Raw genomic sequence first — 16830 nt, 5'->3', positions numbered from 1 at the left:
CCAAAACATAACAGCAGTTTCTGCAAGGAGGTGCAGATTGAGATAAACAGCAGAGCTTGAATTTCACTTGAAAATGGAGTTCTCGCACCTCGTTCTGATTTAATTTGCAGATTTTTATCAACCGAGCGCTAGTAACTTATTCCGTACCCGATACTACACACTTCAGACTCATAAAAGAAAAAAAGTCATAAAAGAACTAGCTCTAACTGATTAGATTGCTTTGTTGACAAGGGAGCGCAGCAACTTGAAAAGGATGGCTTTAAAATCAAATTGCACCAAAAAGTGAAAGAGCAAAGCTGAAAAGGAAAAGTGCTGAGAAGCCAGCCACGTGCTCGGGTGCTGTCTTCAGGGCTGCCAGGGCTCATCTTGGCTGAGAACCTGCTCCCTCTGGAGTCAAGGTGGACTCCTGAGCTACACACACACACACCGCGCCCCCCCCCCCATATACAAAGAGACACACACACACAGGTTTAGGGATACAGCGTTCAGGGCTCCGTTCCAGACACACTTTCCTGGGGGAGGGACTTCTAGAAGAGCCCTCCTGACAATTTGCTCCCTACTCTGATCCGGGAAGAGGAAAGACCGTGCTGTCTTGTTCGCTGTGGTACCCCCAGAGCCTGGCTGAACGCTAAGCATACGAAGGATGTTTTGTGGAAAGGAGGCTAATGGAAACTAGTCTTGGTGAGGCCAAGAGGTGAGACCCAGGCAGATGAAGGGACAATGACAGAAACTGGAATGAAGGGCAGTCAGGCATGCTGCCACAAAGACAAACCTCAGAAACGTGAGGCCAAGTGAGGCCCCCGTCACAAAGGGCCAGATGGTACCTGATTCGATTCGGTGTCTAAAACAGGCGAGTCTAGAGAGTCAGAAGCCAGATGGCCGGCTGCCCCGGGGTGAGGTGGGTGGGAGGATGCAGGGCTGACTGCTAATGGAAGTCTCTTCTGGAAGCAACACCCATGTTCTGAAACTGAATGTGGTAATGGTGGGAGAACTCTGAGGACACACTCAAAATCACTCAATTGTCCTTCTTTTTTTTTTTCGGCTGTGCTGGTGGCTTGAGGGATCTGAGCCCCCTGACCAAAGATCAAACCCCGGGCCCTGGTGGTGAAAGTGCCAAGTCCTATCCACTGGCCAGCCAGGGAACTCCCTGAACTGACCTCATTTAAGTAGATGAACTATATGGTATGTGACTCAATCTCAATAAAGCTATTACAAAAACTTAATAAAATTGAGAACCTGAGAGCACTTTTATTTACACTAAAAAAAGTGTCACTAAATTAAAAATCCTTGATTAATAAAAGGAACGCTCATGATCTGCAAGGCAGATGTGGCTCGTAACCATGCACATGTTAGATGTTACCTGACAACTGTTGCTGGGCTGGATGAGGAGAGAAACAATTTTCACAGCCACAAAATGTTACTAAGGGAAGGTGAGAGAATACAGCCAACTCAGTTCAACCAAATACTGAGAAAATAACTGAAATGCATGTGTGAATCACGGTCAGCTGCGGTAGGTGCCAACATCTCTCCTCGCAGGTCAAAAAGGCTGCTCATTGTTGAAAACAGAGGTGATAATCAACCAGGAAACACGGGCAGCCGGAGGAAGTGCAGAGGTAACGAAAAAAATCAGCATCAAGCGACCTCACTGCTTTGTTGACGAAATTCCTGCTTGGCTTATACCAAGCACGGATGCGTTCACAGTGGGCTCCACCGTAATTCTACTTCTATAATACGTGGAGATCTTACAGAAATGCCTTAGAAAGTCTTGTCACCAAGTTCAGCTTGTGGTACACGATGGCACTGTCACCATCAGCCAAACAACAGAGGGAATGGCGGTTACCAGACGACCAAACTCAAGACAGTACAGACTTCCTGGGAGACAGAGTTGCTTGGAAAGTTGCTGGCTACAGAATCTTCCAGGGCAGAGGGTTGATAAAGCTCTTCTGTAAAAGGTCAGGCAGTGAACGTTTTAGGTTTTGAAGACCAATTTCAAAGATATTATGCAGGTACTTACAGAGCCAGTAAAAAGGTAAAGACCATTCTTAGCCTCAGGTTTGGCCCATGGCCCCCACCCCCCGCCCCTGCCCCGCAGCCTACTGACCTTTGTTCTAAAGGTTACAAGTTCCAGAGAAGAATAACAATCAGGTTAGCTCCTAAATCAGGACTCTCAAACTTCCTGAGACCCTGAGAACAGACCTTCCGAAGCAATCAGAATAATTAATACCTGACAGATCTTTCTGATGTGTCAGGTAATGCTGCACCAATTATTTTATCCTAGAGAGGCTGTGCACAGAGCTCCCTGTCCACCCAGCGTTGATTCCTTGACTGCAGATTTCTTCCCCTTTTCATTACATCCTATTGCTTTTCTACTGTGACGACGGCATGACCAGCAAAGAGGGGAACGTGTGCTGAGGAGCTGCAGAGATTCATGGCTGCTCAAATGTTTGTCACAGAGGGGATTTCAGTGACTGTTCTGGAGGTGTGAGCGCCCCGGGGCTGGCAGGGCTTGACCCTGTACTCTCACGTAGCGAGGACGCCCTGATTTTACCCTACGAATGTCCCGAGGACTCAGAGCATCCTCACCATTCCCCAGTGGCCCTCCTCCTCCAGTTTCACCCTTCCCCAGAATCACTCACGTCAAGGCCAAAGTCATCTTTCTTAAGAGACAAATCTTACTTACTCTTCCGTTTAAAAGCCTCCACGGACTCTACTTCTTGCAGGACCAAAGAAAAACACTTTCGAGTGTGGGACAAGACCTCTGACACCCTGGCCTCACCTCACTGCCCCCTCCTGAAGGAAACCCTGAGCTCAGACAAATGCACTCATCATCCCTGCAGCTGTCTCGAGCCCCTGTGCTTTTTCTCCCCAGGCACTCCTTGTGGAGGCCCTTCTCCATGTTTCTGGCCTGTGTGCTGGCATCTTCCCGAGTCTTCTCAACCACACAGGGCTTTGCAAACCGGGACTCTTCTGCTGGCATGGACTCCAATAGAAACCTAGCCCTGTGCACCGACTCATCTCTCGTCCCTCAGGGGCTCCCAGCTTCTCAAGGGCCGGGGCAGGGTCATTTCCTCTCTCTGGACTGCACGCTGCGGTGGAACCAAGAGGGGCGCAAGCAAGCAGAGCACGCAGCTCTTGTCCTTCAGGAACTCAAACACTCTTCAGTGAATGAATGAAGCACAAGCCCCTGAGGAGTTACATAACAGTCTCGGCAGTGGAAAAACAATCAGCAGCTGCTAGTACCAAAATGACTGGGCGATGTCAGCCACCGTGGAGCCGGTGACCATGCTGGGGGCGGGGGGCAGTGGGCGGTGGGCCCGGGAGCAAGGAGCTGGGAGGGGTATGGTTACCGTGGAGCTGACACGTGCCCCTACGACAGTGTACAGAAGAAGGGGATGGCTCTGTGCTCAGGAAGGAGATGAGAGTGAGAAGGCAGGACCTCCTGAGCATCACTATGGAGTCAGCTCAGCTTTCATCGCGGCGAGTCCGTCAGAGCTGCTGGGGAGTGACCGCCGTGGAAATGTCTAGAAAGGTTGCGTCGCTGGGCCCGACGATGAACTGAAGGGCACCGCAGAGCGGCCCTGTAAGCCCAGGGGGAGCGAGGTCTGCAGAGCTGCCACGCTGTCGCCTCCCTTCAGCACTGGGGGCGTGCGTTCTCTGCAGAGCGTGGGACAACAGCTGCACACTTAGAAGCGGGGACGTGACGCCTGCACGGGGTCTGAGGATGAGGCCGGGTGCTCTGAGCACGAGGGATGCTCGCCTGTCCTCTGCGCCAGTCCCAGTACTGCTTAACCAAGTGCCTTCCGCCGAAACGCCTTCCACAAGGCAGCCGACTCCTGTGGTCTCCTCCTCCTCACTGTCTCTGCCTGGCCGTTCTTTTTTTTTTGTGGGGGGTGGGGAACGGCCTCTGAATCTGTTTAGCACCCCTACTCCATCCTTCCTGAATCACTCCGCTGCCCTGAACTCTCCTGGATGCCTCCTCGCTCCATGGATGGCCCTTCTTCCTCCTCTCTGCTCTCTCTCAAGCTGCGTCTCAGGCTGTCTTTAGTGGTTTGCTCCAGACTTGTCCACTCATAGGACAAATATACGGTCCTGAATACTTTCCGGCTAGGACTAAACACCTGCATTTGGCTGGTGGTCTCAGTGTTTTGTTTTGTTTTTTTTTTTTGGCTGCGATATGTGGCAGGTGGGATCTCAGTTCCCCAACTAGGGATCGGATCTGTGCCTCTTGCCTTGGAGTCTTAACCACTGGACCAGCAGGGAAGTCCCTGCATCAGTCTATTAAGAAATTCTGTAAATATTTATTCTAAGCGTATGGAGACACTAATTTCCTGAATACTGAGTTCCTACCACGTGCCAGGCATTATTCACATGTTAGAGACAGAATGGAAAAAGTTTCCACCCCCCCAACCCCACCCCCAAGACACACGGCTGGCCCTGGCGCCTGAGTAGGCCGTGAGGGGCTCTGAAGATGGAGAGAGGGTCGGAGCTGACCGGGAGGCTGGAGAGGGCTTCCCCGAGGAGGGGGTTTTAGAAAACATTCAAGGGTGAGCGGGAGTTAGGCAAGCAAAGGCCGCATAGGGTGGGGTGGGGTGGGGTGGGGTGGGGAAGTTGGTGCAGGGGAAGTTTGTTGTCGGCAAAGGGCAGATGTGGAGGCAAGAAGTGAGAAACAACAGGGCTGAGATGCCTGCAAACAGTTCAGCATGATCAGCCTGAGGCGGCTGGGGGCTGGGGCGGGGCCGATGGGGAGATGGGGCTAAGGAGCAGGCAGGGGCTGCATGGGTAAGCAGGAACCACCCTGGAAGCTGAGGCGGGCCTCCGAAGGCCCTGGTGGGAATCAGACGATCGGATTTGTGTCCACAGAGCCCAGCTGGGGGCTGGAATGTGGGGCACGGTGGGGGGAGGGCGTGGTCAAGACAAGATTTTCCTAGGTGAGCAATGATGGTGGCGTGGACTGAGGCAGGGGATGGAGAGAGAGGCAATGGCGGGTTTATATGGAGAATGCAGACTCTCTGGGATGCAGGTGAGGGAGGGGACCTGTGGGATGGGGAAGCTGAGGGCAGAGTCCAAGGGGAAGTCAGGATGCTCTGGTCTGGGCCTCCAGGAGGATGGTGGTGCTTCCCATGAGGGAGGGAAGGAGGGGTGGAGGACCCAGGTCAGCAAAGCAAGGGTACATTTTGGTGCTCGGAGCAGACAGGGGGAGATGCCCAGTGGTGGTAGGACGCTGAGGTCTGGAGCCCAGGAGAGGAGGTCAAGGCCCCAGGTCTAGGTCTGGGAGCCAGGAGCTTAGCTCAGGGGAGCCTTGGACTGGATGTAGTAGGAGTGTGCCCGGGAGAGCTGGGCAGGCTGGACCTGGGAGACAGCATGGGTTCGGAGTTCAGTGAAGAGACAGCCGTCATCTTGGCCAGGGGGTTCACAGAGCTGAGTGCTGGAATTCTAGAATCTTCTGTTGGTCTCTTCCTCCACGGTCTCTCCTTCCTCTACCAATCTCACACACATCGATAAGAGGAACTTTGCTGAGATAACTGTCCTAGCAATACTACTGATTAAACTACTTTTGACAGCCTCCAATGTCAAGCTCCAACTCTGCTGTTGGGTTGAAAAACACCTCCCTCTGTTACAGTCGCTGTGTTCCTTCCCTTGGTCACTACGTACCTACCTCTCGGCCCCCAAGTCTCCTTGAGGGCCTTCCCCTTTCAGGCCTCCCTACTATCTCCAAGGCCTCCCCTCCGTCTTGCTGGTCCTCTCCTCTAGGATGACCGGCCTCATCCTCTCCACCGCCCACATCCTGTCCAGCCTTCTACTCCCAGAAGCCTCTCACAGCATCAGGCCCCCTTAGGGGTCTTACTGCCCTGGGCACTCTGGGCAGTATTTCATCATTCTTGATGTTTCTCTAAATCAAGTGTGTCTATTGAGTTCCCTGACATTGATCAAAACCTCTCTAAAGGGAAAGGACTTGCTTTTCACATCTCAGGGGCCGACTGCACCAAACTTGGTCACTGTTTCAATAACGACCGCTGGCTGACTGCAACCCCAGAGCCAAGTGCAGACCACAGGCAGGTGGACGACAGCGAGCACGAAGCAGGTGCCAGGCAACAAGATAAAATCTGACAGAAGCAGGCAAAGAAGTGCAAAGGAATACACCCAAACAGGACTCTGGCCTTATTCTGGAATGCTTGAAATTAAAAACTGCAGACAGATCAATCTAACACACAGTATTTAGGAGCTGAATGGCTTTCTGACCAAACAAATGTTGGGTTCTACAAAAAAAATTTGAAAACCCACAGTCTGTAAACAAATAATAAATTTATCGTAAATGCAATCATAGAATTTGAAGAGGTCTGCAATAAAGCAGAAGGATCCTAAAACAATCAAAAAGATATTTTAAAAAGATGGAGGCAGGAGTACTAACTTTGGGTTTAAACAGTTAATCTGACTGAACCTTAAACTTAGCATTGAGTTTCCTACCAGCTGAAGCCAAGAAGGAAAGAAAAACCCAGTGAAGGACAGAGCAGAGGCCCTGGAGTGAGACACATCTGGGCCCCTGTTCTACAGCCCTCTCGACAGCAGTGAGTGGGCAAGCCAGCACCTTGAGCCCAGGGTGCGGGCTGGGAACAGCTGGGACTCTCAAGGCTGATGCTGGGGATAAATGCAGAGGGAATCGAGTCAGTCCAGGACTAGGGACCCCCTGTGCTCTTCTCTGCAGCAGACCTCACAACGAGAAGCCAGTGGCAGGACTCCAGGGGCTAGCATACTGACCTGGGGGCAAGACCGACCTCGGAAAGTGGGGGAGCCTGCCCAGCGGCGGGCGGAGTCACAGACCAAAGGGCACCACTTCACGGCCGCCTGCTGGAAAGCCCTTTAAGAAGGGCGGGGACCTGGGGCTGGTTTACTCATGGGTGCTTGGGCTGTGCGACCCAGCAGACACTATGGTGTTCAGAGCATCTGTGGTGGGTAAAGACCCCAGGTGGAGTCCGCAGCCAGCCACAGGGGACAACCGTGGTGCTGATGCCTCGGGCGCCGGGGCCAGGGCACGCATACACAGCAGAGAATTACACAACACTCCAGTTACACTGCTGCTGGACCCTTTGGGACAGGAAGTGCCTGGCCATGGGCACGGAGTGAGCAGGCAGACCTACCAAGTTCTAGCGTTAGGTGGGGCTAAAGACCCATCGCCCCACGGAAGTGGTGTGTGCAGGGTGAGCAGGAGCCAGGCCGGGGGTGCCGTGGGGTTGCGGAGGCAAGTTCGCCTGGACCACCATGTCCATCAGCCCTGTCGCGTAAAAACCTCTGCCCCAGTTCACACCTCCTGCGACACCAGGTTGGGTTCCTACGACCAAGTGACCAAATTTGGTTCATGGGTTAGCTCGGTACACAAGTGAAAGCTGAAAGCGGACAGTGGCTGCACTACAGCTCCAGCTGGGGGTCACCCTGAAAAGACAGGGACGGGGACAAGTGCTCCCGACGGGGAGACCCTGGGTAGTGCATTTGGTCGTGCACTTCTCGTGGAAAGAGTGGTGGCCTGAAGGAATAACATCTATGGACTCACCGGGCGTGGTGAAGGGCTCGCCTGGGTGGCCAGGGGACGGGAAGGTAGGGGACGAGGCTGCCTGGGGAGAGGCGTGTGGTCCGGCAGGAGCAGGCAGGTAGTGTGACACCCAGGCCCCCATGCTCACCATGAACGCCCAGCACAGAAGAGGTGGGGACAGAGCGATGCGGCAGGTGGCCGTCGGCCAGCCCTGGCACCGCTCACCCCGGGCCGGCACGTGAACAGTGCAGTCGAGGTGGAAGGAGGCTGTGTGTGGGCCCCGCTCTCCAAGGTGGACTTGGCTTCTGAGGGTGAGCGAGGGCAGTGCTGAGCCTGGACACTCCACCACCTGTCCAGGAGAACCGACTGTGCCTGAGAGCCAGGCTGACTCTGCTGGGCCCTTTACTGCTCAGGAAGGGGTGCTGCTATAGACTGAAACATGTACCCCCCACCCCCAAGTTCATATGCTGAAGTCCCTGACCCCCCCAGTGCAACCATACTTGTAGACAAGGCCTTTAAAGAGCACATGTGTGCTCAGTCCTGTCTGCCTCTTTGCAACTCCATGGACTGTATCCCTCCAGGCTCCTCCATCCATGGGGATTTCCCAGGCACGAATACTGGAGTGGGTTGCCACTTCCTTCTCCAGGGGATCTTCCCGACCCAGGGATCAAACCCGGGTCTCTCGTGTCTCCAGCATTGGCAAGCAGGTTCTTTACCACTGGGGCCACCTGGGAAGCCTTTCAAAGAGGTACTTAAGGTTCAATGAGGTCATAAAGATGGGGCCCTCATCCAACAGGACCGGCGTCCTTGGAAGAAGAGACACCAGGAACACGCAGGCACCAGGGAAAGGCCACGAGACACACAGCGAGAGCCAAGGAGAGTCCCGACAGAAACCAGCCCTGACAGTGCTGATCTTGGACCTCCAGCCTCCAGAGCACTGAGGAAAACTTCTGTTGTTTAAGCCACCCAGTCCACGGTCTTCTCCTGGGGCAACCTGAGCTGACTGACACAGGCCACAGTTCACTTTACCTGAAAGTGACACATTTTCCGGTCTCAGGGCCACCTGCCTTCTCTGTCACATGGCACCGCTCCCTGTGGGCTGGAGGGCTGTGTGAGGGGCTGACCAGGGTGCCAGATGACATCTCTCAGATCACAGGCCTGCTGCCAGCCGGGAGGGCAGGGCAGTGCCCAGACTACGGGGCACAGCAACCCTCTCACAGCATGACCCAGGGCTGCCCACTCGCCAGACGGATGGACAGCCAGGTGAGGTGAGAGAGACACCAACTTGCAGATGGCACCTGGCAAGGATGGCGCTTGGGGCTCCAGTATGCAGAACAGCCCAAATCAACGACTGTCACTCAGGCGCTGTGTGCCCAGGGGGTGGAGCATATGGCTCCTGGCAACCAGGGGTGGGAGGAGAGGGGCCCTGACGATCGCCCTCCTGCTGACCCACTTGGGGCGTCTGGGCTCCCTGTCCCATGACCCTGGACTCCCTGGTTTACAGAGCCTGGCTCACAGGAAAGGAGGTTCCAGAGGGGACAAAGCAAGAACACTGCTGCTTCTTAAGTGACCGTTGTGGTCCTGTCAGTTTGGGCTCTTCTGACCAAAAAAAAGTAGGCAAGGGAAGGAGTCATTATCCTGCAGGAGTAATTAACCCTGATCATGAGGAAAAATTCAGCCAAGGGCACACAATGTGGGAGGGAAGACCCGGTATGGCGCTCGGGTAACCTGCGAGGGCATCTCCTAAACCTCCTCACCTGTGTTCTAGCCGACACATGTGTGGCAGACACAGCCCAGGAAGGACGCGGGGACTGGGGACCCAGACGCCACAGGGCTGAGCACCTGTATTTTCATCCAGTCACCTTCCAGGCGGGGCCGGGACTCTTAAGTGGACCACAGAGGAGGGGCTGGTCACCAGGGTGCCGTCGAGGCGGGCTGCCGCAGGAGGGGAGGCGGTCAGTCCTTCGGACCTTCCGCTTAAGGTTTTCCCTGGGAAGAGTGCCCCTGCCACCCGGGAGGAGCTGCTCCAGGAACCTGAGTGAAACACGAAGCTCCCAGCAGCACGAGAGGCGGTGCTCAGGCCCCACCTCCGCCAGGAGTGGTACTCAGTCTTCCTGCTGTGGGGTGTCAAGGGACACCGCTCTGTGGATGGAGTGCAGCTCTCAAGACCCAAAGTCCACCCCTGCGTCTGTCCGGACTGGAGACACTTTGGCAGACACTCTGTCAACGCCAGGGCTCCTGAGCCATATGATTAGCTCTCAGACCTTCCTTGTGACTGGTGCTCAAAGGCCCCCTCTGTCATTCACCACTGCTCCCCCAACGCTGTGATCATCCCAACAGTGCTGTCGCATCAGCTCTGCATGTGAGAATCTGCTGGGGACGCCAACTTCAGAAACACAACCTCCCGTTTTGCTCAGGGAACCCCCTCTCAGGCAGCCCACGGGCACCCCAGTCAATGTACTTCTCCCTGTCTGCTCTTCTGTGCTGATGGGATGGTGCTGCCATTGAATCCCTCGTTAGCTGAGCCAGCCATCTCAGATCACACACACTTCTTTCTCTCCCTCTCAGCTCTGTCCAGGCTATTGGAAAGTATTTATACTCATTATCACTCTGGACGCTGATTATTCTGAGTCCTCATCCTTACCATTCTTCCTTCCATTTCCTCAAAGACTTTCCCCTCTTCCTCCTACTAAATACAGGCTGAGTCTGCTGCCTACATTTCATCCCAGGTGTGATCCTCTGCAGTGGTCCCCGCCCTCGCTGGCGCCAGGGACTGATTTCACAGAAGAAGAATCGGGGGTGGGGGTGATGGTTCCAGCACATTCCATTCGCTGTGCACTTTCTATTATTATCACATTGGCTACACCTCAGATCATCAGGCGTGAGATCCCAGAGGTGGGGACCCCTGACCTGTTGGGTTCACCTCCCAACCCTACACACGGACTCTAGCCATACCTGCAGCCCTGATCTCTCCAGGAGCCGCGTCTGTCTCCCCACGCGTCAGCTTCCTTTACTGTACATTCTGGAGTCAAATACACCTGCAAGGACCAGCCTTCACTTCCTTCTCTCTCACCTGCAGACCTGGCCCACTGATAAGGGAACCCCTTCTCCCCACCCTAGATGGAAATTCTGGGACCCACTGACGTCCAAGGATGTCACACCTGATATCACTTTCCAGACCACATGCAATGAAGATCGACTTCTCACACGCAATGCGGGCAGGTGATGTGAGAGAGAACAGAACTCTCTCTCATACCCCAGAGGGTAAAGGGGATGGAGACGGGAAATGACAAGCCCAGTGTGCTGGATCACAGAAGCGCCCAAGCAGGCTCAGCTTGACTGAGAGGAACCCTGGGGACACCAGTGTGGAATCATGTTGTTTGGACGGAGCCGTTTTTGTGGGCAAGTGCTCGATATTTCCTGACGATTAATGACAAGGCTGAGAAAACCCAGCACTTATCTGACCGGCTCATTGGTTGTTTCCTTGAACTTCTATTACCTTCATAGTCTCTCCATTTCAACTAAGGAAAATCAAGAAGTCTGATATCTGCTCTTTACTCCAGAGCACACAATAATAAGCATTTTAACAGGAAGACACTGTGGCTTTTACAAGATGATAAAAACAGATAAATATTCCGTCTTGTTAACTAGGTTGGTGTTTCTCTAAGAAATCATGCTTATCTATTGGAAGTGGAGCGAGAGTGTCCAGTTTGACCAGTCTTTCAGTGGCAAGTTACTTTGTTTTTTTTACCTTCCAAAGAAAACACTAAGAATAGTCGCGATCAGAGACCTTGGAAACATGTTAAGATATCCATGATGCAAGGCAGAGGAATGACACACGGTCCCAACCACATGTACGATCTCAGAGGAGACGTTTACGCAGGCCCCTGAGTACCTCTCAACTTTCGATTGTGATTGTTATCGTTTACCTGCTGCTGTCTTTGCCGCCTCACTTGTGCAAACTGTGACAGCATCAGCTGCCTGTCCAGCAGCTCCATCCTCTGCTGCCTCTGGATGTCCACTGTGGCCCCCATCCCGACCCTGGCCTCGCTGGTGGGCTCCGAGGATGAGAAGAGGGGCTCCAGGGTCCAAGCGCAGAACTTGGCCATCCAACTGGGCACATATAGCACCCTGTGGACTTGCAGCGTTCTGCTGTTGTAGCAGATCCCAGAAGCCTAGAAGAGAAAGAGTCCAACTGCATTGTTGACAGGTCATAAAATTTTTAGGGAACATATCTGACACAGAAATCAGTGACCGTAAAATACTTCAGGTGGTGCTTTTGCCTTCACTTTCGTAGGGTGAGGTAAAAACCAGAATGCTTACTGAGTTGCGGGATACTAAGCAGGACAAACCAAACCAACAAAACACTGAATCTCCTCAGTAAACAAATGTGTTTTTAGTAAGTTAGAAGAGACAGCAAAATCCTACCTATTTAACACTTGAAAGTACTGGCACCATACTTAAAAACAATGTTGTCTTTCAGAAAAAAAAAAAAAAAGCCATAAAATATCTGATTATCAAGACACTTTCACACTGTACTAACTTTGTGGTTACTTTTATTGGCAGATGGCCATCAGAGAGACATACTGACATAAAACAACCCTAATAGTCAGTGATGTGACCCAGACATACCTTTATCAGAAAATAAAGATGATCTAAAATGTATATAATATTTTAATAAATTTATCAAGTACTGATTTTTCCTAGATTTAGAAATCCTTGCCAATAGTTAGCAATGAACAGTTCTGCTTACTATTTTTCATCTTTAAGACAATTTACATGGTAAGAGGAATCTAAAGAGTCCCTGTGGTTTTCTAGGTAAACATGAGAATGGCTATTCCTTTGTTAGAAATCTTCAACTTTATGAATCTGATTCTTAGGATAAGAAGTTATTCATATCAAATCAGAGCAGGTTTGATAACTTTCTAGTAAGAGAAAAGTACACTTTAATATTTTATGAATAAAATTACCTAATTAGGCAAAAATCTATTGAGAATTTGCTATATACCAGGTGCTGTTCTAGGCACTTAAAACTGAGCAGAAGACAAGATACATAAAGCCCTACTCTGACAGTCATGGTCAATACGGAGATCGGACAATAAACAAGCAAACATATAAAATGATTCTGGATAAGATCTATGAAGGAATTACAGTAAGGTGACTTGGAGCAGGGATCTTCTTTAGCTCAGGTGGAAGTGACACTTGAGCAGAGTTTTTAAGGATAATGAGGTGCCAGTGATTTGATGAACTGGAGGAAGAACCTTTCCAGCAGAGAAAACGGCAAAGGCAATGCAAGAATGAACTCGGGAGTATCTATGAGAAATCCTGGTGGAGCCGTCAAGTGGGTTGTTGGATATAAAATTCTGGAACTCAAGGGAAAAGTTAGCAGAGAGAAAGATTTGAGAGTCCGTTGTATCAGACTACATTTAAAGCATGAGAACTAGAAGAGACAATAGGAGGGTGAGGGGATACTACAGAGGAGAGAAGAGGACTTTGGACTGAACCTGGGATACACCAGGATTTTGTGGATGGACAGAGTAGGAGAAGCCGGTGAAGCAATCTGAGAAGGGGCTGCAAGTAAGAAGGAAAACTAGCAGAGTTTAGTACTGCTGAAGCTAAGAGAACCATGTTTTAAGAAGGAAATAGCCATGTCTAATGCAGCCCAGAGTTCACATAAGACGTGAGAGAGGAAAATGACCGTTGGATTTGGCAAAATTAACCAACTTTGGTGCAGTGGTAGAAGCAACAGACACACTGGAGGAGGCTAAAAGGCGAATGGAAAAGGACTTTTGATTTCAAATAGTTTCCATGCTACTTCCTTCGTGAATTGTACAAAACAACAAAGAAAACGAAAACAGAAACAAGCTTCAGATTTGGTGCAACGAGAGAACATCTGTAATCCTCACCACACCAACAAAACGGAAAACACACTTAGCGGTCGCCAGGAAGGGTAAATCCACAGGTGGGAGAGGGGCCCTGGATGGATGGCAGAGGAAGGTGGGAGTGAAGGGGAGGATCAGAGGACTCAGTGCCAGAAGCAACCAGTCTCCTCTGCAGGGAGGAGGCAAGGGCTCGGCAGGGCCTGAGTCAGGGAGGCTCTGGCGAGGGCAGGGCAGCCCCTCGGGGGACACCTGGGCTCCACATGGTGGGGGCTCCAGACAGACACAGAGGCCCTCCGTGGATGTCTTCGGAGCTTCCAAAAGAAGACCACAGAGGAAATGTATGAAGAAGACTTTGTTTCAAGAGATAATAACCGAGTTTTCCAGGATGAACAAAGAATATAAATACTCAAACTGAAAGTGTAAGAGTCCCAAGAAAGATAATAAAATGAAATGTACATCTAGCTCCATGAGAGTCAGAGAAAGAAATCCTTAAAAGCATGAACAAAAAAAGAGAACAAAACAGCTCATTACACAAGGGTGAAGTCACAACCCATGGTAGTCACGCACTGACGGTGCGCCCTGGGGAAAGTTCAGGATGCAAACGTAGGAGAAGGCACCCTTTGCTTCAGATAAACAGGTCCCTAGATGGTCAGATGCACAGCTCAGGAAGTACTTTCAGTGACCTCAGATTCCTGCACCTTCATGTATAAAGAGAAGCACTAAAATGAACTTGAGATTCTGCCCTTTGTGATTACTGGTAATCTTTCAGCGGGATGTAGGCCTGACTAGATGTACTTCCCAGCCAATAAATCCATACACGCTTGCTTCATCGTGATTTGTTTGGCTTCATGACACTTAAAGAGTTTATGGACACTTTGGTGTGTATTATATATCACGATAAAATGACTTAAAAATAAAGAATAAAGGGTACAGGATAGATGAGGTAATTTCAGGGAAGCATACTGAGGCTTATCAGATTATAAAGTATGCTATAAAGTTTGAGTAAGCAAAACAGGGTGGTCTTTATGGGTGTGTATGTGTTAAGTTGCTTCCGTCATGTCTGACTCTCTGTGACCCTGTGATCTGTACCCCGCCAGACTCCTCTGTCCATGGGATTCTCCATGCAAGAATACTGGAGCCGTGCCCTTCTCCAGGGGATCTTTCCGACCCAGGGATTGAAGCCACGTCTCTTCTGTCTCCTGCGTTGGCAGGTGGGTTCTTTACCACTAGTGCCACCTGGGAAGCCCCAGGTCTTTATCTAGAGTGTGTCAAACTGATGTAAAGAGCAAGGGCAGAGACACAGACTCCATTACAAGGCACCTGGTACACAGCAGAAATGGGTATGTCACACACGAAAAGAACACACAGGCCACACGGAAGGAAGAAGTCAAACCAGCCCCCTCTGCCTGATACCACACAAAACCTCCCAGTGGGTTAAGGACACAAATGTAATTTACAAAACTGCACATCTTTCTGCGCAAATATAGAAGGGACATCTTTTTGGCACTGGGATGAGAAAGGATTTTTAAGTAAGAACCATAAAGCCTAGATTATAAAAGAAAACATACATTCATCTACTTCATAATTTAAAAGCTACAGTAGGCTAAAAGTTACGTGAAGGGGGCGAGGAAGTAAGGATTCCTTTTCTGAAGGTCTGAGTAAAAAAGAAGATGGAAAATGGAATTGTGCAACAGCAAAAGCACAGTGATTCAGCTGAAGACAGCAAAATGTTGTCATAAATATCACGAACTGTGAAAAAAAATCTGAACAAATCAGAATTGTGAGATTTGAATTAAGTAAAAAATTTAATTTTTATTTTTTTTTCATCTCAAAGTATCCAGCTATGATGGTGAATTTATCCATTTGCCCATTGTTCTAACCCCAAGTACTTGGAACATGTTTGTGTATGTGGAAGCTGTTATCAGGCACACATACATCGACCCTTTTATCACAATAAAGTCTCCTTGTTTTCAGTGATACTCACAAAGTCTATTTTGTCTTAGATTAATGTGGCCACTTCCGATTTCTATTTCCGTATTAATCTCTCTCCATCCTGTTACTTTCAGCCTTCCGTGTGTGTGTGTCTGCATTTAAAGTGTGCCTTGTGGACAGCACACAGCAGTTTCTCACTTTTAAATCCAGTCTGACAATCTCTGCCTTTTGATTAGCATCTTTCCCTGTTCACACTTAATATATTTACCTTGATACAGAGGAATTTTGCTGTTTGGTTCTATCTCAACTGTTTTTTGTTCTTTGCTCCTACTTTCTTATTTCCTTTTGCATTAAGCAAATACTTTTCAGTATTTCATCTTAATTCCTTTAATGGAATTTTTAAAGCAATATCTCATATTTTTTCTTGTGTTTGCTCTAGGGATTTCAATATACACACAAGGTGCTTAGAATTAATACCAAAATACTTCAAGTAAAATAAAGGAAACTTACGAGAGGAGAGTTCCATTTAACATTACCCTCATTCACTGTGATACTTTTCTGTCCTAATACATTATGAACCCACATAACAACTGTGTTATTCACGCTTTATGCAATCATATGTCTTAAAGAAATAAGGAAAAAAGTAATGACAATGTACAATTGTTGCCTGTACTTAAGGAGCTCACAATTTAGTAAGGCGGGGGGTGGTTCTTAATGGGAAGGGTAGGTCAGAGATTCCTTTAAGGAATTGAGGAAGGCTGAAGATTTTTATTCTCTTGCCCATATCTGTCCCCCCACCATTACATATACAATTATGAAATCATGTGTTCAATTTTAGGAGGGACAGCCTATGAAGAATTAGTACATTCTACTCAGCAATGAACAAACGCATGACTGCAAATTCTGGCAGGGATAAAGTGTGCTCATTGGCGTAAAGCTCTATTCTAAGGCTCACTTATCTGAATGTATGTATGCTCTGGAAGGGGAAGAATTCTGGTTGATTTTGATCACTTCATGGCCTCTGCACCTAGAAGAACGTCTGCTGGGAGAATGGTGAGTGAATGGTCTAAATGGTCATCTTAGATGCTTTTAAAGGAAACTGGAAAGGTACCAAAGGACACACTTTTTTGGTGCTAAGTTCATACTTCCCATATGACAAAAACATAGAATCCACTGGTTCACGCCTCTGGTACCTCAGCACCACCTCAAGTCGTCAAATAAGTAAAGTGCTACTGTAAAATGTTTTGGGCGATGAAATAAAAATTTTTATGTTAAGGTAAGACAAGAAAAATTTAAACATAAAATTTTCTCTGCCCATTTCGTTGCTTCCCCTCTTCTTTACTGAACTGAACTGAACTGAACTGCATCTTTGTCATGTGCTTACCCAGCCCTCCCCATTGGCAAAAATTCCTGCTCAATCACAAATATCAATCTTTCTCCTTCTGGCGCCTGCTAGGCAACTCCTTAGATGATAACATCCTTTACTCAATC

At 49.7% G+C, this 16830-nt stretch overlaps 1 protein-coding gene across 1 annotated transcript in view; it reads right to left on the bottom strand.

The window, feature by feature from the left end:
* UBAC2 (UBA domain containing 2) overlaps positions 1-16830 on the bottom strand; it is a 170574-nt gene that overhangs the window by 29122 nt on the left and 124622 nt on the right. Inside the window, exon 7 of the mRNA XM_061435278.1 lies at positions 11455-11700. Coding sequence (XP_061291262.1) covers positions 11455-11700 — 246 coding nt within the window. The remainder of the gene's footprint in view (positions 1-11454; positions 11701-16830) is intronic.

The sequence above is a fragment of the Bos javanicus genome, chromosome 12 (genome assembly GCF_032452875.1).
Source record: "Bos javanicus breed banteng chromosome 12, ARS-OSU_banteng_1.0, whole genome shotgun sequence".
NCBI classification, from domain to species: Eukaryota; Metazoa; Chordata; class Mammalia; order Artiodactyla; family Bovidae; genus Bos; species Bos javanicus.
Note: the sequence above shows the minus strand (reverse complement) of the source record. Positions and strands in the feature narration are given on the sequence as shown.